Raw genomic sequence first — 22,192 nt, 5'->3', positions numbered from 1 at the left:
CCACTTATAAGGAGGAAAGTGGGCTTTAAAAAAGGAGGAAAAAGGATGCTCTTTGTGTAATTGCTACGACGTGGACTTGAGCGTATTATAGATGAGTGAATGCGTGTTGACTGCCTGCTCTATGCCAGGCCCTATGCTGGCCGCTTCCCCTGACGCCGTTTAATTTCATCCTCAGAGCGGTATGAGGAAGTCGAGGCACAGCTAGAATGCGCCAGCACCGAGTTCCGCCCACGAGCATGGGGCCCCCGAGTGTGTGCTGTTCCCACTCCACTCTGTGGTCTCCACACCTGTGTTGGGGTCACTCCCTCACAGGGTCATGTGGTCTGCACGTGACCTGGGAATACCCTACCAGCTCTGCGTGCCGCTCGGAAAACTAGTGAGCGAAATACCAAAGCTTCGATAATTGATGTGCTAAAAACGACAGTTGTTTATTCTCTTTCTATAGAAAAATAGAATCTTCTGTGTCTTACTGTGGGAATGTTGGAAAGGAACAGTCTCTCTCTTTCTTAGGTGCAAATTTTGTCTGACACTTCATGTATGTTGAAAGTATGTTTGATGTCCCAAAATAGCAATGAGGAGACTCTCTAAGAGAATTCCGTGGGGTGGCAAAGGAAGGGTGAGTCATGAACGGAGCCTGGGTGATTCTGAGCCCAGTGAGAAAGGCCCGTTTCCCAAGCCAGCAGCCCTACCTGCGGTGGAACCAAACCGAGAGCAGAAACGGCCCCCATGGGGGAGCCCGGAATGTGATTTTGTTTTTTAAACTGCATAAACTTTGAAACAGAAAGGCCAGGTAGTCTGCCTCTTGTCATAGGGCATGTTGCCGAGGGGACGGTGCCAGCTTCAGGGGAACTGGTGCCCCTGAAGGGTGTGGGGTTGACACAGAAAGATTCCTGTACAAATGTGGAGACAGCGCCTACCATGCCCAGGTACTGTACTAGGTGCTACAGACAGAGCTGTGACGTGGGGACAGGGCGGGATGGGGTACACACTCACCCTGCCCTGTGCCCAGAGGCCACCCTGGCCTGTCCACTTACCAAGACTCAGCTCACACGTCTCTCCGGAAGCCCTCCCTGCTTTGCCCCTTCTCCCCCCAGTTAGTTTCCCATCATGTACTGGGCACACACTCTGGCCCATTGTACATCAGCTGTCGGCACGTCTTGCCTCCAGCTAAACAGTGAACTCCCGGAGGGGCCGTGGGGTGTGCTTTATTTATTTTTTGATTCTCAGCACAGTGCCTGACACAGAGACACTTAGGAAATGGCAGTTTGGATAGTCAAGTAAGTGAAAGGATGGACCTTGAGCCAACTTCTCAGTCACACTAACCATTGGTAAGAATGGCTTTCACCTCCCTCGGGAGTGAATGAGCCTCAGGTGCGCTGAACAAAAAGAAACAGATTTTAGGCTTGCGTCTCAACTTCCAGGAGCTCAGAGCCTTATGGACCAGCAGAAAAGGGAACAAGGCATCTGCGAGATCACAGCAGAACGGTCTTCGGTCCCCCAAGGATTACTGAGAGCCGGGTGAAAAAGCACCTTCCTTACTTAGGCCTGGGTGTTGAGCAGGTATTTATGGAGCAAGTGAGGCACAGACCCTGCCTTCCAGAAGGCTTAAGAGGGGGCAGGTATGGGAACATGGGTTGGGAACAGCAGGTGCTCGGTTCATAGTTACTGGACCGCACTGGTTATTGGTGCTGACGCATTCATCCCCCGGCGTGGGCAGCACGGAGAAGGTGGGCAGCCTGTGTCTGAGGAGGAAGGAGAGGGGCAGAGATGTGATCAGGGTATCACGTGTGCAGAGAAAAGGAATGAGGAAGCGTTTCGGGGTGGGTTGGAACAGGTTGAAACCAAGGGCAAGAGACCAGTAGGGGTTAGGGTAGAGGCCTAAACCTCGAGCCCTTTCCAGCCCCTCCGGGACCCTAGAGCCACCTGTAAACCCCTGCCACTCTCCTCCTTGCTGGAATTCGGGAGCCACGGCAGGCAGGTGTCCTCTGGGCCTCCACTCCCACCCGCAGAGGCCTTCTCTCCCGCGGGTGACACCTCGCTCCTGGTGCCAAGCTTCCATTCCTCCACCAAGATTGACCCCTTCTGCTCCCCTTTGTTTATGCTGCCTTAGAACTTTCTGCCTGAATCTCATATTTTAGTGCTTTCTTATATTTAATAAAGGTTTATTCAATCAGCAAATCCTTATTGATTGAGTGGCTACTAAATGGCACACCCTGTGCTGCCCTGTGGACGTAGCAGGGGGAGACGGACAGTAGCGGGTTATTGGAGAAGTGCTGTAAAGTGACATTTACGGCACTGTAGATGGAGACTAACTGGTGTCGAGGGATGCCTGTCTGCGGCGGTGACAATTAAGCTGAGGTTTGAAGGATGAGAAGGAGGCGGCCATCTGAGCGCCGGTGCAGGGAGCCTTCGAGGCAGCAGCACAACACGGCACGAAGGCTCTAGGTCCAGGAGGAGCCTAGAAATGGAAATGGAAATGACAGTGGAGAGCAGGGCAGGGAGGTCCTGAGGGTCACGGAGGGATTCAGGGAGAGGCGGTCTGTCTGCTCAGGCAGCTGTGCTGACAGCGGATGGAGGACGGAAGGATGAAAGGAAAGACCCTCCGGGGAGCTCCAGGTGCGACGGGGTGGCCAGGGCCAGAGGGGTGGCGGCGGAGGTGGAGAGTCGGGGCCGGGCCGAGAGAGTCGGGGGCGGCCGCATTGAGGCCTTGGTGGCGAGGATGAAGGGAGCAGAGGGGCTCGGAGAGCATCCCGGGTTCCCAGCGTGGGGAGCAGGCGGGAGGGGCCGGGATCCCATTCAGCGAGATGAGCCCGGCAGAGACAGGGACCCGTTGCCATTGGGGAGGGGAGGCCGGGGAGAAGACGTCCCTCGCGAACATACTAAGTTGGAGGCGACTGTGAGTCATTCCCATGGAGGTGCTGGGCCTTCAGAGTGTAAGTGCGGAGCAGAGAAGAGTCCAGCGTGGAGATGGACATTAGGAAATATGAATGGAATGTGGACATGGGGCTGCCATACAATTCCTCTGTCAGCTTCCTGAGGCTGCAGAAACAGTTCCCGGAAAACACAGGACTGACCACAACAGCTATTTACTCTCCCGCTGTCCTGGCGGCTGGAAGTCTGAAATCAAGGTGTGGGCAGGAACATACTCCTTCTGACGCCATTCGGGGAAGATCCTTCCTTGCCCCTTCCACCTGCTGGTGGCCCCAGGCACTCCTCGGCTGGTGGCAGTATAAGTCCAGTCTCTGCCTTCATCTCCACGCGGCTGTCTCCCCTCTGCGTCTGTGTCCCAGTTTCCCTCTTCCCGTAAGGACACCTGTCCTGTTGGCTTAAGGGCTCACCCTACTCCAATGACATAATCTTCGCTAGTCACATCTGCAATAACCCCGTCCCCCAAAACGGTCCCGTTCTGAGGTACCGGGGATTAGGACTTCAACATGTCTTTTTTGGCATTTGAGACAACTCAACCCATAACGGTTAACCCAGAACAAAGATGAAAAGAGAGGAGACCAGGGGTCCGAGGGCTTTGCCGTCCCACAGCAGCTAGCTAGAGGACAAGCCAGCAAAAGAAACGGAGAGGCAGGACAGCTGTGGGAGTGTATGGTGTCGTGAAAACCACACTGTGTGTTTCAAAACGGGACGGATGTCAACCGTGAGAGAAATATGCAGCTCTCGGGTCACAGAGGGAAGTTGACCTGTGGATGCGACATGACAACGTGACCCTGAGGGTCCGGATGGGCGTGGCCCCTGAGTGGAGACCCCTCGGTGGAGTCCAGTAAGAGGCAGGTGGCAAGACGGGAGGTGGGGGGCACAAAACAGTGGAATTGCAGGAGACCCCCGTGAGGTTCGGCTGAGCAGGGGCAGGAATAGGGCGGCACCTGCAGGGACACGGAGGGCTGGAGAAAGGGCTTGCTTTTGTGTGTGCTTCGCTTTGTTCTTGTGTGCCATTTTGGTTCTTAAAATGGGAGATGCTGGAGCTTGTCCGTATGCTTGAATTAGCTCTGTCTTCACGTCCGCGGGTTTGGCTTGTATACCAGTAGTATATTCGACCTCATTTGTCACGTGTGCTGGCGTTGGCGTCCCAGCAGTGGGGCCCCGAGGGGACAAGACTCCGTCTTCTATTTCTTTTGTCCCCCGGCCATCTAGCCTGACACTTGAGCATTCGTTCATTATGGTCACGGCAAGAAAACTATCCTGCTGTACATACCCTGATACCATGCATGGCTACCACTTCATGTTCTAACAGAAAACAGGTAGAGGGACGCCTGGGTGGCCCAGTCAGTTAAGCGTCCGACTTCAGCTCAGGTCATGATCTCATGGTTGGTAAGATGGAGCCCCCCAGCAGGCTGTCTTGCTGTCAGCACAGAGCCTGCTTGGGATCCTCTGTCTCCCTCTTTCTCTGCCCCTCCCCCATCCTTGAAATAAATAAACTTTAAAAAAAAAGAAAAGAAAAGAAAATGGACCGAGAGCCGTCTTCATAGGCCCTATTCACATAACGTCAGTTGGCAAAATCCACGGCTAGTGTTTCTTGCCAGAGCACGTCACTGAAGCGTCACTCTAATGTGTCGGGTTCTGTCTTGCACATCCTCAGGGAACAGAAGCCAGGAAACGGATTTCCACGGGTTCCAAGTGGCCTGCTTAGGGGCATGAGAACCAGGTGATTAACCTGATAGGAAGGTTGGCCCCATGGTCGAATCCAGAGATGTCCCCGTGAGAGCAGCCCAGGGTGTGTTCCTAAGACCCGACCTGGAGGCTACGAGGGGCAAGGGTCCCGGTCACAGGAACAGGGAGACAGAGGTGCGGAGAAGCTTGTCCTGTGTCAGCAGCCTGCCCGAGGGGGGCTTCGCGGGAACCGGGACAGGACATCTTCTCCAGAGAAGAGGTCTGAGTCTGCATGTGGGAGGAGGCAGGTGGACACGCCGACCCTGGAGCAGAGAGGGCAGAAAGGAGGGCAGGTTCTGACACACACGTAGTAAGAGTGTGTGGTTTTCTCTGTCATGTTCTTTTCGGATACCCCCTTCTCTTCCAAGGGATGTGTTGTTGTTGTTGTTGTTGTCGTTGTTGTTGTTGTCGTTGTTGTTTAAATAATCCACAACATAGGACAGTCCAGCAGAGACGTACCTGGAACCAGCACGGGCATCCCCGGTGTGGCAGCACCACAGGGGCGACAGCAGCATCCCGTGTTCCCGCGCACAGTCAGCACCTGGGATGGGAGGACACAGAGACCACAGAGCTAGGGTGCAGCGCCAGGCTGAGCCTCCATGCCAGCAGTGAGCTGACAGGGAAGACAGGTTAAGTAGGGCCAGTGGCAGCTTGCACCCCCCCACACACACCCAGAGTAACTCCCTCCCGCCAAGCCTGGGAAGAGACCCACCCAGCCCTGGACTCTGGCAAAAGGATGTCGTGCACCCAGACTGATGACCAGGGCACTCTAGAAGCACCCGGCAGCAGTGCTGAGTCTCCAGCCCTAAGAAAGCGAGGGAACTCCTTCTTCCGAAAAACCAAGACGTTGTGACAAAACATGTTGGGTTTTGTTTTTTGACGTTATCTAGAGAAAAAAGATCAGCAACGAGAGCAAATGTAAAAGAGTAGCGTAGGGAGATGCTTTCTTAAGTGGGGGAGATTCAGCTTGACACTCCCAAGACGAGTGGGGCTGTTTTGGCCGCAGCCTCGCTCCTTCCTCCCGTGCTAGCTGGTGAAGATCACCCAGACAGAGCCGCCTCCCCAGCTCCCACTGCTCACGTGCCAGGCTCCTGAAAGGGTAGGAGAGTGGCGTCTTCTGGCATTGCTTAATCAAGTGGGAAATTTACAGAGAAAACAGAAGCTGGGCTAATGCATTTCATTATCAGCCGAGCGCCTTGAGCCACGTTTTTTTCAAAGCTGGGTTCATATCTCATACATTTGAGCGTGGTTTTCTCCAAAACGTACCCCTACTTCATCATGACACGTTCTCGGAAAAGAAAGGGCGCCGTGTGGTCTCCTTGGCTTTCGTTACTAACTGCGTGTGAAAATTTCCCTCTGAGTTTAGGTGGTTTCCTTCGGAAGCTCCAGCATGTAACCTTGTCTCTCATGTGAAGGGACATAATCCCACAGGCAGGAATGGGTTTATAATGGAGTTCTGACTGGTACCCAGACTATAGATTCATGAACGGGGTTGTATAACTGTAATATTTGAAGACATTTTAGGAGACTAACTTTTTCAGAAGCTGATGATAAAAAATAATAATAATGTTTCCTTACAAAAGTGTGATTCAGACTCCTAAGAAGGGGGATCATTGACATTAACCAATATTGGATTTAATCCCCTTGTTCTGGGTAGAAGCGACCTGTTTTCTATATTGCTGAAAATAGAACATTTATATTTCAGAATTCCTTTGTAAAAACTGGGCATTCTCTATGATTGGTTTCCTGGGTTTTCAGTTACAAAAGGTAACTCCCAGGTATCTCTAAAGCGGTTATTAGCTCATCCAACTGGAGTAGAATGGTAATGAAGTCCATGGATGTGGTTCCCTTAGATCCTTCTAGAGCCACAGATCTACCCTTCATCTCAGCCAGTCATCTGACCACGCTCCCTGCCGACAGGGAGGACCAGGCCCAAGAACAGAGGGATCACTGCCGCACAGTGCAAGAACCACAGGCCCTTTAGAGGGGAGCAGTAACGGCACCCCAGATTTGAAAGATAGGGTTTTATGTAGAATTCATACACAAATTGCCACCTGCACTTTCAAGTTGCTAATGATTTCTCTCGTTCTTCCGTTGCAGGGCCCCTGAAATCATCCTTGGTCTACCATTTTGTGAGGCAATTGATATGTGGTCCCTGGGCTGTGTCATTGCTGAGCTGTTCCTGGGCTGGCCGCTCTATCCAGGAGCTTCTGAGTATGATCAGGTGGGTCCAGATAGCTCAGGTTTCACAGTAAGCACGTCCTTTATAACATGACCTGTGGGTGGGATTGTGGGGTGTTTCCTTGTCTCTGAAACCTTGCTTCCCATAACTGCTTTTCTCTCATTCCTCTTTCTTTCCCCTCTTGCTTCTATTCTTTCTTTCCCTATAAAATTGTCATTTTTCTCAAAGGCACTAGAGCCATGACTATACCATGTGTCCAGTTACAGGAAACGCCCTGACCTCATTCTCCTCTTTTCTTGCAGATTCGGTATATTTCACAAACACAGGGTCTGCCAGCTGAATATTTATTAAGTGCAGGGACAAAGACGACTAGGTTTTTCAACCGTGACACAGATTCACCGTATCCTTTGTGGAGGCTGAAGGTAGGAAGAGCGTCCCCACCACTCCTCACCCATGCCCAACGCTCAGGGAAGAGGGGCACCATCCAGTTGGCGGGGAGCTCTTGCCATTGCCACACTGATCCTGCACTTTGCTTTGATTCGGCCAAAAGCCCGGGAGAGGGGGCGACCGTTGTTGATCCATGAGGTAGATGAATTCGAATGTCCGAAAGCACCGCTTTGTTTGGCCAGCTGCCTGCGAAGCTCAGATCCCAAGTTCTGGTGGCTAAACTCCTGGGATGAAATCCCAGTGAACCGTAATGACGTGTCGGGTGTGTGCTAGAGAGAGAAATGAGCCCCACCTTGTCCTCGAGGAGCTCCTATTCCAGGGACGCATGCAGGGAGCCCCCCACCCCTCCACCCCGCTGTCACAAGTGCCCCGTTGCTGGTAGGGGTAGAGCGTGGGGCCAAGAGGAGGGAACCAGAGGGTCAGGAGGAGCATTTGAGCTGGGCCCTAAAGGGGGAAGAGTGTCTTCCAGGCAGAGGAAATGGCCTCGGAGAGATGACGTCCTAAGGCTCCGGGAGGGGTCTGTCTGTCCCGGCCGGCAGGTGGTATAGCACATCACTGCACACTGTCAACTCCCGAGTGGTTTTACTTTAACGCAAATGTATTTTGCTTTCACTCTGATCTGTGCCTAGCAATTAAAATTAGTGTATTTTCCTGAGAAGGAGAAGATAATGCAAGTCTTAAGTATGCTTTGTGTTCATTTTAGGTGGTTTTTTGTTGTTGTTGTTTTTTGGGGGGTTTTTTGACAAGAGAGTGGGTGGGGGTTTTTTGTTTGTTGGGGGTTTTTTTTTGTTTGTTTGTTTGACAAGAAACCACAGCCAAATTCTAATAGGATTTAAAGAGAACGTGTGGCCAATAGTTGCAGAAGATCTAAAAAGAGATTTGAGAGCTAAGCAAGCACTCCGAGACTGTTGATGAGGGGGCTGGCATTCGACAACTGTGAGAGCTAGCAGCTCAAGGTCACGTCCAGTAAAAAAGAGTTCAGGGGTGGAGGAGGGTGAGGCCAGGCAGGGGCAGGGTTCACTTTTATGTCTTCATCTGGAGCCTCGGTCCTCCTTGTCCAGCTGTTTCCGGGATCAGAGCCTGGATCCTAGCAGCTCCTGGTATGCCCTCCTTGAGTGACAATGTGAGCATCCATGGATGCATCCAGAAACCCACAGTAACTGGAGACAGCAGCTTCCTAGACCAAGGCCAGTGCAGTGCACGTGCATGGTCCAGCCCCAGGCAGAGGGGCAGCACAGAACAGACGCCGGGGCCAGATGCTGCTTCCCGGCCACGTGGCCTTGGCACACTCCTGGAGCTTGCTCTTCCTGCTTCTTCCCTGGAAAGTGGGTCGGTGTTTGTCCTCCCTAGGATGGTTGTCAGGAGTACCGAATGAGTTCTTGTGCTTTACAATAGTGCCTGGCATGCGGTGACAGCTATCTATATGAGAGCTTGAGAAATAAAATTAAATTACAACTTAAAACCATGTGGAAAAGGGCTTCTGCTTTTCCACTTGTGGAATCTTACCTTATCCCTTAAACTTAGGGGAGAATGTAGGGTTTTCAGGGATATGGCATATCTTGGTCATCTTGGAACCTTCTAGATATGATTCAGAGCAGGCTCTCGACAGGTCTTTGTGGGAAGGAGAGAAGAGAGAGGAGTTAGTGTGGAGGACGAGTTAAGTGTGCAGGGCACTTTAAGAAGAATCCGAGTGTCCTCTGAAAGATGGGAAAAAGACCCTCCGTGAGAAGCAGAAACCAGGGTTTGAGTCACAGTGACCAGGAAATAATTCACATGACCACTCAGCTTTTGCGTCTTTTGACCAGACACCGGATGACCATGAAGCAGAGACGGGGATTAAGTCGAAAGAAGCAAGAAAGTACATTTTCAACTGTTTAGATGATATGGCCCAGGTAAGCCCCATGGGTGAGTATGCAGTGCTACCCCTTAAAAACCAAGCACAGCAAGAGTTCTGCGTAATAGAAGATGGCGGGTAGAAATTCACAGTACTCACCTGCGGTGGTTGACCTTGACCTTGAACAATGATAGGTCACTCCTAGTAAGAATAGCATTGGGTTGGTGGAACGTTTTCAGAACCTTACAGCCGCCCTTTACTGGTTCCCATTTGTAAGAAAAAAAAAGAAGAAAGAAAGAAAGAGAGAGAGAGAGAGAGAAAGAAAGAGAGAGAGAGAAAGAAAGAAAGAAAGAAAGAAAGAAAGAAAGAAAGAAAGAAAGAAAAAGAAAGTGCTAGCCAATCTTACTGATGTTTTCATGAGAAGAATTCAAGATCATTAGTACATCTGAGTTTACTGCCCACGACTCAGTGTATGGTTCCCGAGGGCTGCCCTGACAACGTACTGCACGCTGGGTGGCTTCAGATAGTAGACATTTATTCTCCAACAGTTCAAGAGGCTAGAAATTTGACATTAAAGTACCACCGGGGCCATCCTCCTCTGAAGGCTCTAGAAAGAAACTGTCCCATGCCTCACTCCTAGCATCCGCTGGCCCCTGGCAGTCCTCAGTGTTCCCTTGATGTGTAGCTGACTGACCCCGACCTCTTCACCCTTCTTCCTATGGCCTTTATTCCTGGGTTTCCTCTTGCCTCTATGCCCAAATCTCCCTCTTCTTTCTCTTATAAAGACACCAGTCACTGGATTTGGGACTCATCCTACTCCAGCTCACCAGAGGGATCACAGGTTCTCTCACCTTTGTGCCCAGAGAAAATTCTAGAACTTCAGCTGTTTTTAGTGTAAGGACTAGTCTAAAAGCAGGGCAACCTAAAGAGTCTTTCCTAAAAGCAATGAGAAGTACAACACTAGACCAATAAACACTAAGCACACTTCTTCCTGAGGGTGAGTGGAACCAAAAATCACGATTCTGCGTAAAGGGTACTTGTCAGTTGATTAGAAGCTTAAATTGTCTGAGAAAACTGAAATTACTTTCCATAGCATGCCTTGGAAATTAACGGAAAGCACCACACAACAGGCCTTTCAAAAACCATCCGAGGCTTACTCTTGGAAGAAGAATCCTGGGTTCAGATACCCTGCTGTCTTGGCCAGAGGTGATCCCAGTGAGCACAGGGGCTAAAACAGTTCTGGCGTTAACACAGGGCACTACCAGAGGACAGATAACACTGTAGCTGGAGGCAGAAGGTTGGCCTCTGAAGGTTGAATGCGTAACCCTTTTTGCATTTCATTTTTTCTACTTGGTTGTAGTTCTTGTTTTTTTAATTGTGGTAAAATATACATAGCATAAAATTGGGGCACGTGCATGGCTCAGTCCATCAAGCGGCCAACTCTTGTTCTCAGCTCAGGTCTGGGGCTCGGAGTCTTGAGTTCAAGCCCTGCCCCAGGCTCCTCGGCGGGCGTGGAGCCTACTTAAAAAAGAAAAGAAAAGAAAAACTGACCGTCTTAACCATTTTTAAGTATATAATTCAGTAGTATCAGGTATAACCCCATTGTTATACAACGAATGCCCAGAAGTCTTTCCATCTTGGGATTATTTTCCGTGAGGTGTGATGTGAAGTACATTTCAGTTTAACTGATGGAAGCAGGTACAGGGCACGTCCTGTCACTTCTGTGTATTTTCTAGAACGGGCAGCGACCCGCTCCCTCCGCCACGCATGGCCACCCTCTGCCTTTCCTGGAGAGGAAGCAGCCACCGCCTGTGGGCAGTAACAGCCCATGGCAGTGCCTGCAGCAGGACCCGCACAGCCTTCTGGACACTGGGAAGGCGTGACAGACATGGGGATGGAGTTCCCGGCAGAGAAGAAGGGAAGCCGGGGGAGGGGTGGCCGAATGGGGTTTTGGTAACCTGTCCCTGTTTGCCTCCAGGTGAACATGACAACGGATTTGGAAGGGAGTGACATGTTGGTGGAGAAGGCAGACCGGCGGGAGTTCATCGACCTGTTAAAGAAGATGCTGACCATAGATGCTGATAAGAGAATCACTCCAATTGAAACCCTGAACCACCCCTTTGTCACCATGACGCACCTACTCGATTTTCCCCACAGCACACAGTAGGTGTCTTGCTCGATGCTTTTTACCAGGGGTCAGCAGACTTTTTCTTTAAAGCCTCAGATAGTAAATACTTCGGGCTTTGCGGCCATATGGTCTGTGTCACAACCACTCCACTCTGCTGTTGTAGCTGACGGAAGCCGTGGACCGTACAGAAACCAATGAGGGAGGCTGCATTTCAATAAAACGTTATTTGTAAAAGCAGGCGGCAGCCAGATTGGGTGGCCCTGAGCCACACTTTGCTCTACACCAAAAAGCAGGGAACGGGAAGCGTGGGAGAGCTCAAGTCTGGGTGAACCCGCCCCGGGGGTCTGTACGTAAACGGGGTGCTCACAGTGGCGGCACCTGGGAAGCAAAGCCACTTTCAGGGCCAGAGATCACTCCCAGAACCATTCTAGTTTGGATCTGGGTTTGTTCGTCCATTCATTCGTCCCCGCAGCGGGCTGTGTGCTGGGGTGCAGCGTAGGGCAGAGCAGTCGGGCCCCTGCCCACCGGGGCTTCCAGTCTGTAGGTGAGAGAAAGACATCACGTGGGTGATCCCCCAAGAAGCAGGCTGTTACCAGGGAAAGCGGGCTGCAGTCGGGGCCCGGCAGGGCAGCCCCCGAGGAAATGACCGCTGAACGACTAGCAACAGGTCACCAGTGAAAAGGCCAGCCAGGGGAGAGAGGGCACTGCCCACGCAGTGACTGCCAGCACAGGGCCTGGGGCTCGGAAGGAGGGGAGGCCTCGGGACGAGCCGGGTAAGGCCCCGTGTTAAGGGTCTGGGTCTTCATCGTAAGAGCAGCGGAAGTCACGGAGGGACTTCTAAGCAGGGGATGGCTGTCAGAGCTGCGTTTGACAGAGACCGGCCTGCTGCTGCACCATCAGGTCAGAGAAGCCTGGGCAAAGTGCCCATGAAGGGAGGCAACGTGAAAGCTGCTGGTGGCCTGAGAGAGCCGTTTGCGGGGAAGCAACGGCCAGTTGAGCAGGCTGCGGGACTGAGGAGAGGGGAGGGAGAAACAGGAGCGACCAGAGGGGCCCGACGGGGTTCTTCTGATACGAAGGGACCAGGGCAGTTCAGGGTGCTGGTGGGACGTGTCTGCAGCACGAGGGATTGAAGAGAAGGATGCAGAGGTTTCCGAGAGGCGGGGAGGCGCCAGGATGGCAAGGCCAGCGTCACGGGCGGGGAGGGACGTGGGTGTCGGCAGGCGTGCTGGCCTGGCCAGCGAAGTGGATGTTCTTCAGGCAGCTCCTGTCTTCCCTTGTGGAGAGCAAGGTGGTTGGTGGCTGAAGAAGTAGAGGAAAGCCCGGGTGGTCGGGGCAGGAGGTGGCCGGGCCAAGTGGACAGAGCAATAGGGGAACAGAGCATGGCAGATGTGAATGGTGTGGAGGGTAACCGGGCCCCCAGGTGACGTCAGGAGGACAGCAGGTCGTTACTCAGGGTCATCCGGGCTGGAGCTTTGCCAGGCTGTTGAGAGAATAAGACAAACTGACAGGCTTAGGATGTTGGCAAGAGAGCGGTCATTTTCCCAAATGATGGCTGTGGGAGGCTTAGCTGTGAAGGGAAAGGAAGTGAAGACAGAGGGGCCAGTGGGGCCGAACAGGTTGATCACCTCCAAGATTGGTGACTTTAGCAACAGCCGAATGAGCCAGATGGGCCAAAGTGTGGCCAGGGGATGAAACACTTGAATTTGTAGTTTGGGGAAGTGGGGAAAGGGTGGCCAGAATTGACCACAGGCCACTGGGATAAGAAGTGAGGAGCCAGGATGTCTGACCTCTGAAGCCCTGCCTGGTGGGCAGGGAGTGGGGCAGAGGCCCCGGTGCCTGACGGGGAGAGGAGAGGCCAGGGTGGCAGAACGGAGGGAGGAGGAATTTGCAGAGGCTGTAGTAACAAAGTACGCTGAAGGCTGACCTGCTTCAACAGCAGAAGTCCATGTTCTGACCGTTCTGGAAGACCAACACCAAACACCAAGATCAAGGTGTTGGGCAGCACTGTTCCTTCTAAGGCTGCTCTGCTCAGCTTCTAGATGGCCGGCTCCTCCCTGTGTCCTCACGTGGTCCTTCTCGACACGTCTGTGTCCTAATTTCGTCCTCCTCACGGGCAATTGGATTAGGGCCCACCCTGATGGCCTCGTTTTACCTCTATAAAGATCGCATCTCCAAATGCAGCCACGTGCTGAAGCCCTGGGGCTTTAGAACTTCAGCGGATGGATTTGGGGGCAGAGTTTAGCCCGTATCAGAGGGTAATGAGGGATCTCATTTCAGCCGCTCAACCTGGAGGCACTTGGGATGTGAAAGAACAGATAGTCCCATCCCTGGAAGTCTGCAGGGAGAAGCGGTATGCTCAAGGGAGCACCAGATTTTAGACGGGGTTAGGAGGAAACAGAAATACGTGAAGAGGCTGAACATGAGAGACCTTGGCACATCCTGGCTGTTCCTGCCACAGCCAGAGTCTGATTGGGCTGAGTCTCAAGGCTGGACTTGACCCTATCTGGTCTGCAGAAAATGAGTGGGTGGTACCCTAATTACCGCCTCTGATTTCAGTTCTGGTCCTTATCAGTTGATGTTGAGCAAGTCAGATCACATGGCAACAACCACCAATGTCCAGTTCAGAGAAGGAAGTTGGACCCCCTCCCTCGCAAACTCTCATTACAGGATTTGTCTTATTTCTGGGGTGGTAGGGGTAAGTCAAGGAGTCAGTCTGCGCCACTGAAGGAAGGCAGACTCGGTGATTTTCTGGATAGGACTCCCACGAGATCAGTCTTTTTATATTCAGGGGTGAAATGGGACAATTGTGAACCAGCTACAGTAGATGTGGGAGATGGAGTGGTGCTCTGCAGACAGCTCCCAGTTAGCCCTCTGCACTGTCAATGAGACGGTCACCTGCACGACGTCAGGGCCGTAGCTGAATGACCTCAGGGTCCTGCCTAGCTCTGAATTCTGTTAAGGAAGCAGCAATAGAATGCTTCACTGTACTTGGTGAAGACCAAGCATGGAGACCATGAGCATGAGCCTCAAATTCAGAATTTGGTGTAGATCCAAGAGAATCGCTGGCAATTTAGAATTCAGAAAACGGGCCCCAGAAGGAAAGACAGGTCTTTAAGCACACCTAGGCTTCCCTGAGAGTAGGCGTAACCCCTAAGGGTCCCTAGAACGGGCTGGGAAGACCATGAGAACAACAGGGTGAGAAGAATGCTCCAGCCCCCACTCCTTCCAAAGACCCCCACCCTTGGGGCTGGGCCAGAGCTGCCCCAACATATAGATTAACAGGTGAAAGCGACCCCACTCCTTTCTCCACACCAGGATTCTAGTGCACAAATTCCTTAAAAGCCATTCTGACAGAATTAACCCAGGGTGTAAGTGTTTGCTCTTCCTGAAACTTAAAACTCAGACCATTTTAATTAGAAAATTCTGCGTCTAAAAGCTTTGGGTTGAATTGTCACAAAACCATATAATGCTTTAAATACATTCCAAAAAGAATACAAAATACATCGCTTTATTCCTTCAGCTTCCATGTGAAAGCACTTGGCAGTTTGCTTGGCACTTAGTACATGCCCAAAACTGTCGGTATCACCAGCATTGTAAGTAGTATGTTTTAGCTACTCGTTACCATAGAATATGTTTTCCTTTTTCTCCAGGGTGATCAGTCGGTAACCGTTTATTTCGTGTGCACTGTGTGGCCATTTTAAGTAGTCATGAGCTCAGAAAGGATTCTTCGGGCATGTCTAAGTTCGGAATGCCTGTCATGGAAAGGATGTTTCGGGATAGCCCTCAAGCACCTGCTTGGCCCAAATTATAGCACACATGCGTAATCTCAAAGGAGTAGAAAACTAATATTTTATTTATATTCAGTTATTACATTATTTATAATCAATATCAGTACTTAAAATTGAAATCTAAATGTGTTTTACTATCCTGAATGTTAGCATTTGAGGAAAAGTAAGTTTCATTAGAAAACAGAAGCGGGGCACCTGGGTGGCTCAATCGGTTGAGCGTCCGACTTCGGCTCAGGTCATGATCTCACAGTTTGTGGGTTCGAGCCCCGCGTCGGGCTCTGTGCTGACAGCTCGGAGCCTGGAGCCTGCTTCGGATTCTGTGTCCCCCTCTCTCTCTGCCCCTAAGCCACTTGCATTCTGTCTCTGTCTCTCTCAAAAATAAATAAACGCTAAAAAAAAAAAATTAAAAAAAGAAAACAGAAGCGAATGAGAAACAGTGTATAAATTCTGAAGGACACTTCATGGTGGGTTTTCAAGAACTCCGTGGTTGAGGCCGCTGTGGCTTTCCTTTTCCTTGACGCTGGTGTCAGCAGCATTTTTAGACTTGACTTTCACAACTAGGGTTCTGTTTTGATTCACAAATGGAGGAAGAAAAAGAGGGAGAGAACTTCTATTTCGTGTAACTCGGCAAGAACGAGAAGAGCAAAAGGGAGGATGAAGGAGGTTAAAGAGGATGTGTGTGTACACACGAAGATGGCTAGTAATTAGCTCTTCGCCTTGGCAGATTCCCGACCTGTCCTCCCTAAAACTTAACACCTTTAACTCGTAAACAGGGACAACTATCCCATCTCCGTCCTGCAGGTGTTGTAGGACTGAGTGAAAGAGTGCTTGCAAGCAACTGCCACACTTCTCAATAAATGTTAACCACTATTATCCGTTATTACTGGTATTACTGTTCCCATTACTGCACTGGAACACGTGCAGTTCCAGTGGGGACAGAGGGTGCCAACTGGGCCCGGATACGGGTTTGGCTGGTTCCTCGGCTGTCCCCTAGATGGCGCTGGTGCCCCAGAAGCACAAGGAGTTGTCTTTGGTAAGGTGGAGGCGGGAAGCTGCTGTTGAATGTTCCCAGAGTAAACCATAAACCACCCCGAACGCTGAGAATGGTCAGTGAAGTTGGTTCAGCAGATCAGCGATATGAGGAAATGCAGCGAGAGCCGTCAAGTCTGTTGTGCTATGGAGAACCTTTGCCCATCCTGGGGGAAATTCATCTGAATCAAACTGACTTGAGCAAATGCAGACTTCGCATGAGAAATCCAGGAAATTTAGACCTAAAGTTAAGTTTTCCCGGTGGTCTTGTTTACTAGATTAACTGTTCTCTCCCTTTCTCTCCGTCTTCTCCCCCCTTATACTGTGTTACCCTCCTCTCTTTCCCTTATGCCTCTGTCTTTTGCATGAACAGCGTCAAATCATGTTTCCAGAACATGGAGATTTGCAAGCGTCGGGTGAATATGTATGACACCGTGAACCAGAGCAAGACCCCTTTCATCACGCATGTGGCCCCCAGCACGTCCACCAACCTGACCATGACTTTCAACAACCAGCTGAACACTGTCCACAACCAGGTGAATGGGGAGCGAAGGGGAAGGTGGGCAAGGCTGACTGTGCATCAGGAATTGTATTTTCCCACCAAACCTAGTCAGGAGGCCAAACTCCTCCAGGATCATATAGAAGAGACAATATGCACAAAGTCCCTCTCCTGTCATGTTTAACTATGTAAGAAAGTGTTTGGTTCCACGGTTATTTCCTTTGAGAGACCCAGGGACCCTGTAAAGGTACTCTTTCTGAGATAGTACCTCTTAGTGTTTCCCTTGGTCCTGAGGTGGGAATAACGGAAAGTCTCCTGCTATAATCCTTTTATGCCTGACATGTGCCTGGTAAAGAATTCTAGCACTGGAAGGGACACTGGCGGTCACCCCATTCGGGTCTCTCCCCCTTGTCCCCACACTGCTGGGTCCACATGATCTCCTTTCAGGACAGATAAAAGCTGTCCTTTCTCCAAGTCACAGGGAAAATCAATTCATCAGTCTGTCACCAGAATCCCAGCAGCTGGCATCAGAAGGGACCAGGAGAGGAAGGCTTTTTTCTCACAGATACCCAACTTTTTGAAAAAATTAGCAGAACCCCACACTTAACATGCTGTTTAAAATAGGGGTAACATACTTACCGGAAATACTTACTGGTTGAATAATTTCCAAATCCTAGTCTGGGCTGCCTCTGCTATTTAAGACACTTTTACTTTTATTCCCAAATTCCAGTCTTATCACTTCCCCCAAAGAACTAACTGCCCCTAGATTTTTCCAGCCTTGGTATCAGTCTGCGGTGGCCACAACACTCCCGTGTGTGTGTGTGTGTGTGTGTGTGTGTGTGTGTGTGTGTGTTCTAGAGGAGGAGAGGAGTGTATATGTTCTAATCCCGAAGTATGAATACCTCCGCCTGGCCATCCACTCACTTCTCTGTCACTGAAGAGGCACCGACCCCAGCTTCCAGCTTCTCCTCCCTCACATCCCCCCTCTTCTAGGCATCCCTCTCTCCCCCACCTAAACTCCAGGAGAGGCCACGTGGAATGTGCCGCCCTCGGGACCACTGGTGTCCTTAAAGCTGTCCTTAGAGAGAAGAGCTTGTGCTCTCTAGGACCTGGAGTCCAAAGAAACAAACAGTCCCTCCCGGTGCCTGGCCCTGCACTCAGGCTAAGGTGTCCACAGCCAGACATATGCACGCCTTGACAAAATACCACCACAGTTTTGTCCTTCAGCACCAGAACCCCATCACGTCAGCTGGCAGATGGGTTAATGTTATAAAGAAGTTCATCTAAATTGACGGTGTCAGGGAGGGTTTCAGTGTGGAGCACACGGGACCCAGGCGAGGCCTTGAAGCAAGCACAGAGGCTTGGAGAGAATGTGCTGGGAGGATTTGTGTGAGTCTGCAGGGCCTGTGCTCTCCGGCTGGTGCCATGAGCGCAGAAAGCAGAGGGAGGTAAATTTGGAAGGGAAGGTTGGCCAAACCATGGGTAAGGAGTGCCAGACCCAAATGCACATATAGTGTTTACTAGACAGTAATTGGAGATTTGAGGGCAGAGGTGACAACATGCACAAAGTGTAGTCTTTTGGAAAGAATGTTCTAGCCTCAGTGCCCAAGAAAAACTGGAAGGGAGAAAGCGGAGGCCAGAACTTCACTGAACAGAGCCCAGCCACCAGGGGAGAAACTCTGAGAGTCAGGTTCCAGGGACGATTGGAAGAAGGCAGGCGTAGGGGAGACAGAAGAGTCGAGGACCCGCGTGGGGACCTGGAGGGTGCCGGTCCCCAAAGAGGGAAGCTCGGGGCACAAGCCGGCAGTGGGAAATGGGGACAGGGCGAGGCTCCAGGAGAGGTTCTCTGGGCAGAGAACAGAGAGGAAACAGTAAGAGAACACAGACGCCGGCCTACACGTGGCACGCACAACCCAGAGGCCCAAAACGCACTCTTTGTGGCAATTTGTATTCTAAAATCCAAACGTGTGTGCTACATAATTTAGTGATTACTTTCAAGCAAATTAATTTGCTTAACACTGAAATTGGGCATAAAACCTAGGTACAAAAAAAAACAAAAACAAAAAACACATAAACTGAGTAGCCTTTTTATCAAATTTGACATGTGTACGTACCCTTCTTAAAACTCTACTCCTGTACTTGTCCAGGATGCCATGTGGCTCTTTCCTCCTCGTCCATAACCTCTAGTGGCAAAACCTGTGTTAGGCAATGTTGAATTCGATGACCCCGGTAACCTCCACCTATCTTGCTGCAGGATCCGTGTGAAGAAGCTAGAAAATTCCCAATTTAGAACCGATTTTCCTTCTGTGGCCTTGCTTTCCATGGAAGTTCATTCTCAAGTGAGGTCTCTTTCCGAAAGAGGCAGGAGAAAGCACATGATTTCAGAATCCATTTAACCCTCTCCATTTAAGTTCCCCTGAGCCGTCGGCGTCTTTCCTCTCTGGCCTCCAGCCTACGAAGCTGAACCAGCGTAAGAAGGCCCCAAACTCCAATGAGAAACCCCAGGATCGGTGTGTCCCTCTCCCTGGCTGGCTGTTAATGTAGCGCGTTTATTTGCAGTAACCTGTTCCGCAGCCATCTGAGCGTATGTGTGAACAGTGCTCGCCTCAGACCTGAGCGGGAAGGCCCCCTTCCGAGGCCCACTTCAGCCTCCCTCCATGTCTGTGTGCTTCCGTGCCAAGCTCTGGGTACCCAGGACGCTGTGCCCGCAGAGGCCTCCTCCTGGCTCTGCCTCCCAAGTGTGGACAGCACCACAGGCCCCAGGGAAGGGGTGTGTGAACAGAGCTTAGAGGTGTAGGCTGGCAGGCCCATATACGTGCACCGAGAGCCCCCCAAGTCATGGGACACAGCTGGGTCAGGAATAGAAGGCAGTTAGGGGGTGAGCTCTCCCCACCGTCACCGTGTTCCAGTGCAGCAGCCAAGGGATCCAAGAGTCTTGAACTCAAACCTGGCCTTCCAGGTTGTTGGAAGGTAGAAGGGCAGAACATGAACGGTTTCTGGCCTGATTTTTAACTTTGCAGTTTGTAGACTTACGGCACGCAAGCTTCCGTTTGCACTCTGGTCCAGGCCCCACACAGGTTAGGCATTGGCCCGAGTATAAGCACCAAAGGAGATGCTGAGGTGAATGTGGCTGCAGGTGCCTGCTTTTCCCTGAGCCTTCAACTGTGTTTCCACTCCCCTCTGTTTTTGCTTTTTTGGCTCTTGGTTTTTGTTTATTTGTTTACTCCTCTTTGAGTTCATTTATTTGATTTAAACTCGCGTCTCCCAACATGCCACGTCCCTCATTTTTTATTTTTGTTTATTTTTTGTTCAATCCCCATCATTCCTTTAGGCTCCCACCTCCACCAGTGCCACTATTTCCTTAGCCAATCCCGAAGTCTCCATACTAAACTACCAATCTGCACTCTACCAGCCCTCAGCGGCGTCCATGGCTGCAGTGGCCCAGCGGAGCCTGCCCCTGCAGACGGGAACAGCCCAGATCTGTGCCCGGCCTGACCCCTTCCAGCAAGCTCTCATCGTGTGTCCGCCCGGCTTCCAAGGTAAGGCTGAGCAGACCCGGCCCGTCACCTGCTCCTTCCTGTTCCACCTCCAGGGAACCGGCGCCCACGCCTTTCTGTCACGCCCACCTCCCTGGACTAAGGCTGAGGCCAAGGCCCTCTTCATTTCCGAGAGAGCACTGGCATTGCTGAACGTCAGGGCCCCTCTCCTACTCTGGCCAGCCTAGAAACAATAGGACTTAGGCTTCAGCACCAAGTTGTTTTTCTCCCCACCTGCTGGTGTTTTTGTCCCAGGCCAGCTGTCTGTAAATACCCACGTTGTCTGTGTTCTTCTTGTTAGGCTGATGTCAGCTTGTATTTCCTCCAGTGAAATGTCCTCGGGGCTTGCCACTCTCTGACAGCCAACTGGGTCCAGTTCTCACGAAGAATATGAATCTGTCCAAAAAGGACCTCCCACGCCTGTCCCCCAAATGATTCTTTAGCCATGCACCTCAACACTCTTCTCCTGAAAGTTCTAAGAACCAGCCAGGGTTGACTGTGTACGAGGTCTCAGGGTCTACGGAAAGCTCCGTATCTGTTCCCAAACGTGACACCCTGTGGCGTGAGCCTGTGTGTGGATGCTCAGTTCCAGACAGAGGGCTTCTAGTGGATTCACAGGCTATTCCCCGACACCCCTGCTCTGACATTCACCAGTGTATTTTCATGTCAGAAGCTGTCTTTCTGGTGTAATTTGTCAGCATAACCGTTCCATCTTTGGCTTTACAGACTCCTTAATTTGACCTCCTAGTCTCCGAAAACATTGCAAGTTGGTTTCTGTGGCTTTAACATTTTTAAGTTGGAAACTGAAGGGGAGACTTGCAAAGGACCAGGTGATAACCTGGCGGGGACTGGTGCGAAGGGGAGACGGGAGCGGACGCAGCTGGCTAGGAAGGTTCTCCGCGTCCAGCTGTTTCCAGCCGCTCACCAACCCCTCTCTCCCTTGCCGCTGTCCGGAACAGGGCTGCAGGCCTCTCCCTCTAAGCACGCTGGCTATTCCGTGCGAATGGAGAATGCGGTTCCCCTCGTCACTCAAGCCCCGGGAGCACAGCCCCTTCAGATCCAACCAGGTCTGCTGGCCCAGGTAATTCCTTCTTTATTACTACTGGTATTGCCATTATCCCTGTTAATGTTGTTCACAAAAGAGATATATCTCTGCTAATTCCCTCCGTGGTAATGAGTTAGGTGCTTGGACTCATTAGAAGATACCGGTAATATTCTGAATGATCCCTCGGTGAGTCACCTCCCTACGTTATCTTGCTTATAATTCCAAGAAGAAATTTAGACATAGGGAGAGTCTGGGGAAATTATTATTAACTATTGTGGCTTTATAATGCAAATTAATATGGAAGACATAGGTTTTAATCCTAACTCTACTAATAACTGTGTGACCTAAGGCAAGTCAGTTAACATTTCTTTGCCTCAAATTTCTTTCTTACCAGATAGAAATGATTTTTTTTTTTAGAGCCAAAAGGAGCCTTGGAGATTTATCTCCTTATTTTATAAGGAGTTGCAAAACCAGGATCACAGAAGCTGTGAGCTGGAACCTTCCTTATCTGTTCACATAGGTACTCCAATGGTAGAGGGAGAGCACAAGAGGTGACAGTGGTTGGAAATGTGTCAAGTGTTGTGGAAGTTTAAGGTAACGTAGGGATGCAGTGATAACAGTAATCGATCCTGAACGGCACTTGAACAAATACATCATCATTATGCCAGACACTCTGTAACTGTTTAATTGATTCAATCCCCACAACAGCACGATACGTAAGGTATTTGTCTCCAGTTGACAAATACGGAGAGCAGGCACAATCACTGGCTCAGAGTCCCCCAGCAAATAGGTGCCAGAACCAGGACACGAACCCTGGAGGTCGGATGCTGGCATCTGTATTTAACCACCGTGCCACATTGCCCCCATACTTTCATTTCTATCACTGGGCATCAAGGACAGCTTAACCTACATGTTGTCCGTTTAGAAGCACATTTATTTTTAAATAAGGTAGGTTCCCAAAGCCTTCTCTCAGAGTGTTCCTACGGACACTTGACTTACGGTATCTTTTGTTGAATAGAAGTTTTTGGTTTGGGGGCACCTGGGT

General features: G+C 50.9%; 1 protein-coding gene across 9 annotated transcripts in view; it reads left to right on the top strand.

Moving 5' to 3' along the window:
* HIPK2 (homeodomain interacting protein kinase 2) overlaps positions 1-22,192 on the top strand; it is a 182,656-nt gene that overhangs the window by 119,470 nt on the left and 40,994 nt on the right. For 5 of the 9 annotated variants that reach the window (XM_042973531.1, XM_042973504.1, XM_042973497.1 and 2 more), the window contains 7 exons: positions 6,760-6,883; positions 7,144-7,263; positions 9,094-9,180; positions 11,101-11,285; positions 16,441-16,603; positions 19,898-20,105; positions 21,062-21,183. In XM_042973531.1, the coding sequence (XP_042829465.1) occupies positions 6,760-6,883; positions 7,144-7,263; positions 9,094-9,180; positions 11,101-11,285; positions 16,441-16,603; positions 19,898-20,105; positions 21,062-21,183 (1,009 nt within the window). The remainder of the gene's footprint in view (positions 1-6,759; positions 6,884-7,143; positions 7,264-9,093; positions 9,181-11,100; positions 11,286-16,440; positions 16,604-19,897; positions 20,106-21,061; positions 21,184-22,192) is intronic. The other 4 variants (XM_042973511.1, XM_042973508.1, XM_042973527.1 and 1 more) reach the window with 1 other exon arrangement.

Source organism: Panthera tigris, chromosome A2, assembly GCF_018350195.1.
Source record: "Panthera tigris isolate Pti1 chromosome A2, P.tigris_Pti1_mat1.1, whole genome shotgun sequence".
Lineage (NCBI taxonomy): Eukaryota > Metazoa > Chordata > Mammalia > Carnivora > Felidae > Panthera > Panthera tigris.
The sequence above is the reverse complement of the archived record's forward strand: the minus strand, read 5'-3'. Positions and strand labels throughout refer to the sequence as shown.